Here is a 10,209-nt window from a genome sequence, read left to right as displayed (position 1 = left end):
GCTCAAATGTCCAAGGTGCTTCATTTGCATGTCCAGCCAAAAGCAATATAGGAAAAATGTAATGCAAGTTCTAATCACTTTATGGGGAGCATGGAAGCGGTTTCATAATGCTCATGTGCTCCCTACATGTCGTATTTGTAATATTATACACCACTCCAGCTTCCCTCTTGGGGGGGGGGGGGGGGGGGGGGGCTTCCTGTGTTCAGCGTGGACCACCAGACATCCTAATTTGTTAAATGGTTTGTGGTAAGTGCTGGCTTCCTGTAACTTGGTGCTGATATAATCAATATTTTATAGGATCGAGTTCCTAACAGTTACATAGCAGACTCCGCAGATATACGTACCACCTGAGTCTGTAGTGTTTCTTTAGGAGAAGTCTTTTGGTTTTGTGATGTGGGGTGGCAGCCCTGTGGTGCCTGTACAACAGGGACAGACACTTCCCTTCACGCACTCCTTACTGGCGTCCCTGACGTTTGAATTCGACACAATTTAAAGATGTAAAAAGAAAAATACACTTTTGACACACACTATAAGAATGTCCTGAATGTGTTGACAGCTCTCTGTCCTGAATGTGGAAGTGTGCAAAACAACCAGCAGTCTCTGACCTGCTTCTTTCCCTACCTTGCCATTCATCTATGTGTGCCATCTGTGCTGTCTGATTGACCCAAGAGGGTGCATGGCGTCTTTTTCGGGGGGGGGGGGACTGTACAAAAGGAAACCCCATGACCAGCAAACATTTTTATAAACTCTGACCCTGCACTTGACCCAGCACTACTGGACTTGATCTTGCAAGGAAAAATGTTTTTAGGTATTGTTTGAGATCATTTTAAGCCCTGGACTATTTTACAGGAATCCTCAAAACATGACTTCAAATGACTGCTAGTGTAGTCCGTGTCTGCTGCGTGCCATTCACTCCTCTCTGTCCTCCAGTCTTTGCTTATCTCTACTGCTACTGCCCTGTCCTTTTTTGGACATCTGGCCAGATGTTTAAAGAATCCAGCAGTGTCAGTCTTTTAGCGGTCGATTTACCAAAGTCCTGGTCTCCAGGCATAGTCCGATTCTAGTAATCCACTCTTTGCATCTCGTGCCCTGAGTAGCCTGCTTGATAAATTTCCCACCTCATTAACAATCATGAGGAAAACCACTGAGCTATACTGTAGCTTTAGTCTTAGCAAAGGGTCCACAAGGCAGACATGGCATCTTCATTAATGTATGCAACTGAAAATAATGTTATTCTTATTGTTATTATTAAAAAACATAAAATCTTTGTATTCAAGGACGCATAGAAATGTTAGGTACTTTTCTTGATAAATGACTTTATTAAACAATTAATCAGTTAATAAAATTAAACCTGAATAAGTTTCTGTCAGTGGGCTAATCGACATTTAAGCACAAGAGCTACACATTAAAGCTGAATCAATTTCTATTAAGAATGTAATTATGTAGAAAAGCACCTGTTGCTTCATTATGCCCATCTTCAAAGGTGTCTTGGAGTACTCCACCGATTGGCTGACTGGCATCTTGGGGTAATGCTCAGGTGTCTCGTCCACCTCTGACAGCGTCCTCCCTTCCAGTCCCTTCACGCACTTCTTACTGGCATCCTCGACGCTCTGAGTCTTGTTAGTGAGTCCCGGCACCTTCTCCTTGGCACTCGCAATCACGCTCAGGGATTTCTGCATAATGGAAGTGCGCAGGTGCACAGGCTTCTTCTCGTGTGTCAGGTTGTGAGCGCTGGCTGATTTCCAGAAGAGCGGCACGGATTCGGTGGACACGGCTGGCTCCAGTCTCGGTGGAGTCGAAGCTGGTTCCAGCTGCTTCTTGGCATGTTTACGGCCAATGAGAGAGCCCAGAAGAGATCCTTCCCCTACATTCCCAACAGGAGTCGTTTTGTCTCCCGCAGCTGAGCCACTCTGGCTTGCGCCTTCTTCATCCTGGTCGCAGACGTGGTCATAGCTGAGTGACTTTTTCAAGCCCGTGACTTTGTTCTTCAGGGAGTCGTCTCGAGGTTTTCCTGATGGGGGATATATTAATAGACAAGTGTTTTGTAATGTAACTTCTCATCTTTTGACCTGTAAACTCTGGTCACAGCAGAAGATGAAGTTTGATATTTTTTAATTAAGCCTTCAAAGAGATTAAAGATTATAAAAATAGACCATTTATATTTAAATAAAATAGAAGCAAATCTGATCTTTTGCCAGTTTAAGAATTCATATTTAATTTACATTGAGGACGTGAATATGACTTTTTAATCCAGTGTTATTAAACCTTTCTGAAACAATCCTTTATATCAACTATAAAGTGCCATTTAAACCCCATTTATAGAGCTTCTTAAGCAAGACCCAACCAGTCATTGTAATATTATATATAATACACGTTACATGAAGTTTAGGAAAGCATAGTTGGAAAAAAAAGCATGCAGGCTCTCACAATATTTTCTTTTGAAATGACTAATTGGCTCTCTTCATTTCCATGCTACAGCCGGGGCTTACCGTGGTGGCTCGGCTCAAATGGATTTCTCCTCAAGGTGCTGCGGTTGCTGCCATGTTCGCTGCCATCATCACGACTGCACTGCCGGTGTAGGTGCATAGTCTCTGGGATCTCTGTTATCCGTTTCATCAGCGAGCGACCCAGACCCTTCTTGGAGTTGCGCTTCTTTTGAAGGTGAGGGTTGTTGGCAAGCATCTTCTTACATTTGTAGACTTCCAGCTGGGCGTACAGCTTCTTCAACTCATCCTAAAATAAGAAAAAAGTCTTAAATCATAATTTATTGCAACACTCACTTACTTCTGAGTTTAGGTAATAGTTGTGTGGGTGCCAGAAATGAACTTGTGGGCCTGAGCAGGTGTACCATGACAGAAAACTCCTTCTTTTTAAAGAAAAATATTGAAACGTTACTGAAAGGGAAACCAGGGCCACCTGTTAATGGCTTCCAACCATATGTTGCCTGTTTCACCCTTCACTGGCAATATCTTAAGGGAATCGCTTAAGGGAAAAGTGTACATATTTGGAAGAAACTGTGCTTATGAAAGATGGACAAAGTGTTCAGACCTAAACAAAATGAAGCCATTGCTGAAGTTCTTTAAGCCCGCAATATTACAAACGGGGAGACTACTGTGGTCCCACTGGTTTGATGTTGAGAAAAATTTTGTTAAGTTAATAAGTTGAACATTTTATTGATACACTTACAGTCTCAGCAGCTCATTTTAAGTCTTCTTCAATACATCATAGTGCTCATTTTGTAAGTTATGGACCCATTTAATGTCACTCTGATCCAATGAAAGTATGTATTTAGGCAGCCCCTACCCTTTAACTGACAGCTCATTCCAGTATGTGTATACAGTTTCCTCAAATTTGTGTTTAGTTGTACTAAAAGGGGTACAAGTAGGCTGTTTAGGTTTTCTGCTAAGTACCCTTTAGTATGTTTTCTTCCAAGTTTCTCAGTTATTGTTGCAGAGACTGATGGTTGCAGTTGTTAACCAGTTTAATCAGCTAGGGCTTATGTTAGCTCAACTTGACCTTTTTGTCCAAATGTGGTCTCACCCAGTTTCACAGTCACGCATGTCGTGCCACACAAATGCCATGCACCAGGCTTAAGATTGGACATTTACAAACCAAAAGGTAATGTGAGAGTGGTCTAACACTTGTGCTGTGATTTCTGACTAAACCGTGGTACACCAGACATGAAGAGTAAGACAGAAGGTGCCCCATTAAAAATATATGTTGCATTCTGACTTAATGGGTCGATATCTGACAATGATCAACAAGGCCGCTTTACCCGTATATCCTCTGGGTCCAAACTGTGCTCGCTCCAGGCCGAGGTGATGCTGTTGTTGAGGTAGGAGCCAGATCTTCCTATGTCTAGCTCCTCCTCGTAAGCTTCGGTGGCTATATCGTCTCTCGCCTGCGTCCCTTTGTACAGGAACTGAAACAGATCAAGAAGAAGGTTATAAAACGAAATCATTGAAACTACAGGAAGACTGACAAAAAGTTATCATGTGACATGCTGACTATAGAGGACATTTAGTGAACATTATATTGCACTAATTTAGTGACATAGTCAAGACACACTCTATTATCTGTTTAATATATTACTGATTACAGAAGTCAATATTTGCTAGAAAATGATCTTTTACTCTAATTTTAACTTTAATTTTGTTACTGAAGTCAATTATTTTATAATTGAAATTTCTATCTGTCGACAGCAAAACTATCAAAAGTTTAGATTAAAAACCCCAATAAAGAAAACAACTATAAAAAAATGATAAATAGCTCCAAAAGTACTGCAGTATATTTTATCTTGCTATTGATTATTATTTTAATCTAATGCAACTGTGCAAATTGTGCCTAACCAGTTCAAATTTATACAGTTCAGTGTATGCAGGCAGTAATCTCCTCCTCATATGTGATTCCTTCCTGCAGAAAGCACGTTAGTGCTGCAATATTCCAATAATTCAGTAAATAAATGATAGATTGCACCTTGATTTTCATGCTCAAATTGTTTAACTTTGTTCGAATAACAAATTTAGGGATGGCGAAAGGCCAAATATTTAGCCCAGTTTGAAGAACAGATGCAGTTTGAGATTAACATCCTCCCATTGTGCTTAATTATCCCAGTGTACTCAACTCACTTGCACTTCTGAGGTGCCTAATTAAGAAAGAATGAAAGAACAGAGAGTGTTGATGGTGTATTTCATTTCTCACACTGCAGGAGAATTAAATGTTTTCCATCAGACTTGAGAGATCGCACATAAAGACACCCGCGAGAGCGCTGAGCCAAATTACAATAACCGCTAACGCAGTTTGATTGAGTTTAAGGTAATGGTAGCAAACGTGCCTGTGTACATCTGTGTGTTTGCCCATTGCTAATAACAAAGGAACTTAAGATGATTAATGAAGTGTTTTGTGTACAAGCTACAATGCAGTAGTAGCCACAGTGGAAATCACTCTGTAACGCTGGAATGCTTTCCCAGTAAATAAGTCGCACTTACACCCAAGCTAAGAAACGACACATTCTGCGCATGGCTAATGTTTCAGCTGTACACTGCACAAGTTCATTTGGGAGCCTCAAAATCTATTCTGCGCTCACTGAATATATTAGAGTCTTTACACTTACCCATTTAAGTGCACTAGCTCTCAGCATAATGAGAAAAATGTACAGACCACTGAAGAGATTTTTGTTTTCCCAATTGAAGCTACTCTTGTGTGTCCCACAATATATGCGGTATACAAAACAAAACTTGGACTTTACTGGAAGAACGGTCTGGCTTTGTCCAAAAACGTGTTGAAATGAGGATCGTTAAAAGTCTATTCATCTCCTGTACTATTTCTTGATCTCTTTGGTTTGCAGAACAACAAACAAGGAAGATAAATCTTGCTCGTGGATCCTCCAAAATGCCCTTTACACATTTACTGTTACAGCTTAGGAGCTCAGACCTAAAATCAAGGTCAAGTCAAGCAGTCTGTTAATTTTAGTTAATATTATCAGTGCTAGCATCGTGTCATGTATGTGAACCCTGCGTTAATTGAAAAATTTCATTTGCATCACTGTGTGCATCACAGTGAGCATGGACGGGAGAAAGAAAAGACATTTCTAAAGAGATAAGGAAGGAATTTACCGCCAGGCGTTCATGACTGAGGTAAAGGTTACAGAACTATCTAAAAGCAGCCTGATATTGTTGTGACCCCAACTGCTAATATTATTAAGAAGTTTAAGTGTTGCTGGTGGAGGAAAAAAAGAGAGGAATAAAAAATGTCAAAGCATAAAGCAGCTGACCTCTGGGGTAGAGCCCCGCCAGAGCAGGCATGATAGAAGCTTGCTAAAAATATGATGGGAAGTAACACTGCTTCACATCACACAAAATCTAGTGTGGAAACGCCACAAAGAAACTAGGGGTCATCTGTTGCCATGTCGACAGGCTTATGGCTCGGCTCACAACCACCACAACCTGCCACTAAGGATGTAGTTACACTGTAATTAAATGGAATTTTTACGTGTCTTTTATTTGAAATTACAATGTAATAATGTTCACCTACACATACGTAAAGGTAGACTTGCTAGAATAAGAAGGGTCCATTTAATTAGAGGGGAACTACTCCCTTAGTCAAGCTCCATATTACAAAAGTGTTAGTCCATCTTCAGACTCACCCTGTATTTCTATTTCAGGTACACCTTCATTAAGTTTCTTGACTGCATCTTGCACATTTTGGACATTTGCAAACGGACATCTACCCGACTGCCTTAAATCACCTCTGTGGTAGGTTCTCCTGCAGTAGGGGTCTCTAAGACCATGTTTCACCATGACCAGGGTTTGTGGTTTATCAAGGGAAGCAATAGGAGCTATGCTGTCAAATTAAGCTTGGAGATAAAAAACATCAGCCCCACTTTAAAACATTGAGGAGGCTCAGCTGTGTTATGGGGCTGTCTTGAATCTGTGCTGGGCCCAGTGAAATGACAAGATTATGAAAGCTCCTGAGGCCAAACATACTGTCCAGCGTCAGGCAGCTCTTTCTCTTTCTCTCTCACGCTGTCATAGAATCATTTGGATAATAGATTTAACCGAAAAGAGTAGTGGAAAATGTACCTCGAATTAATCCTGTGATCAGCACATAAGTTAAAAAAGTGCTAATTTTAACTTATGTGCTGACTGCTTCTTCTGTCAGTAAAAATCCCACTGCACATTTAATATGTGAAATACACTTTTTATATGTTTTTAATGAGGAGCTTGGTGCTAAAGCCCTAGATTATTATTAATATTTTTTTAATTTGTATTTATTTGCTGAATGTTTTGTTGATCATTAACACAAAGCCCATGAAACTCATAACTGGTGAGATCTGTAAGTAACAACATTGAAGTATTCACCTTAGGTATCAGCAGCAGGGCCAGAGTCACAGACACAGTCAGGTGAGTGTGAGCAAAGAACAACATGAGCATCCAGTCTGGGTGCAGTCCCGGCACCAGAGAGAACCTGCAGAATAGAAAAAACATCAACGGGAGAAATTCTGCATACTCACCAGCAGCCAGAGTGCTCGGCGCATCTGTAAAATACGCTCAGACACACGTACAAACGCAGCATTTAGTCACTCTCTGGACAGCGAGAACAGAATTAAATGTACCACAACCCGAGGCATTCCCCGCACTGTAAACACAGGGATAAACGCACAACTGAGGGAAAATTATAAAAGCGTCTGTTTGCTGGAAAGAAGCTGGCTCTTTTTAAAAGGCGACTTGTGTAGATATGAAAGATCTCTGCAGCCAATACTGCTTTTGAAGGCTTTGGATGCTTCATGCTGTAGATCCACAGGCGACAGGCAATTATAGCCAGCGGGAAAAATTGTCAACTTTGTCTCGGTTGTTAATTAGCATTAATGAGTTAACATAAACCAGTGTAACATAACGGTGACGCTTGTGTGCGTGCTTGTTTTTTAATCATTCAATACTGTTTCCAAGTTTTCCCACGCTGCTTTGAAAAGTTTCTCTAAAAGTTCACAGCACAGAGGAGAGACATTGTTTTCTGTCGCCGTCAACAGAACACCAAATCATTTCATTTTACATGAAAGAGCCAAGTCCCATTTTTGTCACCAGTGACAGCACACAGAAACTATGTCAAAGCACACAGAAGCAATTCTGGTAGCTTGTGGTTCCTTTTAAAAGGTTCATGTCATCATTCCTGTTTATTAAGGCCATTTTAAATCATAGTCGGTATTGTATTCACAAGAACCAGCATGGCTGATTGCTCCCATTATTGTTGGAGAACGTGAATAGTGCACAAAAGCCTAACAAGAGGATCTGAGTAGCAGCATTTTGGCACCAATTTTCCACAAGCAATCAAAGCCAGACACCATGACAGATAAATCAATGAAATTATTTAAGCGGTATCAAGCTGAGTCAAGTGCATTGTGAGTAAAAAAAAGTGTGAAAGGCATTAAATACTTGAACGTGTGTGTTTGACATTGTTTAGAAATCCACCAAGGTGGTTCACAATTCACTGGCTCATTATCTTTTGTCATAATAATCCCAATCATGAGTCACATTAGAATTAGTCCAAAAGAATAGCATGTGTCTGTTTTCTGTGTCCCAACTCCCAAACACACACACACACACACACACACACACACACACACACACACACACACACACACACACACACACACACACAACATATCGAACAACTCCAGCCTTATCTCTGGACTGCAGCAGCATATAGACTCAAAAAAAGGAAAAGAAAAAGGGGGAAAAAACACTCACGAAAGCTCACAATGTTTTATTCTCCAGCAAATGAGAACAGCTTGATTCATAAGTTTCCCAGAGCTGATGAAGGTGTACCCAGTGGACTTTTCAGTTTCTCAACAGATTAAAAGGATGTGATCTTTTCCTCCTTGTACCACAGAGCACAATAGACTGCCGCCCAAATGAAAGAATATTCAATCAGAAACAGTTTTATCGGAGAATGTGTGACAAATGGAATGTTTTGCCCGAGGCTCCTGCGGGCTCTCTGTAAAAGCAGTTTTATTTCTGCTGCAGCAGGACTGACAAAAATGTTCTTCGCTTTGGAGCCTCGTGAGGTCAAAGCTCCAGTAGCGCCTACAGTGTACACAACAGCTTTATTCCTTGACCAACACGTTTTGGCCTTCACCGGGTGTCAATGTGATGACCCTGATGGAGGCCACAAGCCAAAACTGGTTGTTAAAGCAGCAAAGTGTTAGCTAAAAACTGACTAAACGCTCCAGAAGTAACACAGGAACATGTTCACCAGTGCTTGTTTCTGCTGCTTTACAGTGCATCACATATATTTGAGAAACCATTGAAAAAAGTCAATATTTGATATGAGCACCTTTATTCTATAACACAGCCTGAACTCTCTTAGTCAAGTTTTCCTGTCATTTCTTTCAGTAGACTTAGACTTAGAGCTTTTTATTGTCATTCTGCAGTTTCTTGCACAGCGAAATTGGGTAGCTGGACTACAAAGGTGCAAAAGTAAAGAAGAGAAAACAATATACAACGAGGGGAAAAAAAAAAAGCAATATATATGTGTACATATATGTGAGTGAACTATATACATGGTGTAGGCGTAAGAAACACTGAAACAGAAACCTTGTGGGGCTGTATACAAGGGCCGTTGTAGAATATAATAAATAAATAAAAAAGGCTGGAGGGGCTATGGTCACTCAGGGTGGGGATGGTTGCATTAAGAGTTCTGACAGCCCACAGGAAGAAGCTGTTCTTTAGTCTGTTGGTTTTGCACCTGATGGATCTGAACCTTTTTCCAGAAGGGAAGGATGTTGAAGAGGTGGTGGTTAGGATGGAGGTGGTCCTTTATGATTGCCCTGGCTCTGGGGAGACATCTTGAGCTCGCAATTAAGTCCGGGGAGGAGAGTGGACAGCCGATCACCTTCTCTGCAGTTCTTTGGATGTTCGCTGCCTTTTGTTCTGTTCTCTATCAAGATGGTCCCACACTGCTTCAGTAATGTTGAGCTCTGGGCTCTATTGAGGCCACTCTTGTTCCAGTGTGTCTTCCTCCATCCCGTTGTGCTTTTACTGCATTGCAGTGAAAAATGAAGCTCTTGCTATTTTTCTGTGTTCATAATTCTATCAATTTTGATTAAGTGGAGATATCATCTGAATGTCAGGAGCGGTACCACACCTCATTCATGCCCCCACCGGTTTCAGTCTATATATGCCCCCTTCGCCAATACCTGCTGTCCTCATTTTCATGCCCCCCTTTTCCTCCTTTCTTCTATTCTTCCTTTCATTCACTTCTCGTTAGTACATGAGGATCTGCCCGGCCCGGGAGCCACTGCCAGTCCCCTTCAAGGCCTTCCCCAAACCGCAGCACCAGTACACGATCCCTCATCCATCATCGCTCATCGTAACTGAGGATGTGGTCCCAGCTAGTAAAATTATCGACAAGATGCCCAACACCACTGGCTGAAATGCAGTCAAAAACCATGACAGAGCCTCCATCGTGTCTCACAGATGGCTGTAGACACTCACTGCTGTACCTGTCTGTTGTGCCTGGCCTTGTCTGTATATACTGACAACAATTTGAACCAAAAATTAAACATTCGAATTCATTACTCCCTGAGATCTGTTGCCACTGATTTTAAGCCCAGTTCTCGCCGAATTTGGCATATCTCCATCTTTACTCCCCGTTTCCCTTCCTTAGGAATGGCTTCTTGACAGCCACCCTTCCACTGAGACTATTTCTGAT

At 41.4% G+C, this 10,209-nt stretch overlaps 1 protein-coding gene across 1 annotated transcript in view; it reads right to left on the bottom strand.

Annotated features, from left to right (window-relative positions):
• Positions 1 to 10,209, bottom strand: part of LOC134617131 (metabotropic glycine receptor-like) — an 82,352-nt gene that overhangs the window by 4,602 nt on the left and 67,541 nt on the right. The window contains exons 9-12 of the mRNA XM_063462324.1: positions 6,861 to 6,966; positions 3,776 to 3,922; positions 2,490 to 2,733; positions 1,455 to 2,011 (exon numbers count right to left, since the gene is read on the bottom strand). Coding sequence (XP_063318394.1) covers positions 1,455 to 2,011; positions 2,490 to 2,733; positions 3,776 to 3,922; positions 6,861 to 6,966 — 1,054 coding nt within the window. The remainder of the gene's footprint in view (positions 1 to 1,454; positions 2,012 to 2,489; positions 2,734 to 3,775; positions 3,923 to 6,860; positions 6,967 to 10,209) is intronic.

This window comes from Pelmatolapia mariae, linkage group LG18 (assembly GCF_036321145.2).
Source record: "Pelmatolapia mariae isolate MD_Pm_ZW linkage group LG18, Pm_UMD_F_2, whole genome shotgun sequence".
Taxonomy (NCBI): Eukaryota; Metazoa; Chordata; class Actinopteri; order Cichliformes; family Cichlidae; genus Pelmatolapia; species Pelmatolapia mariae.
Note: the sequence above shows the minus strand (reverse complement) of the source record. Positions and strands in the feature narration are given on the sequence as shown.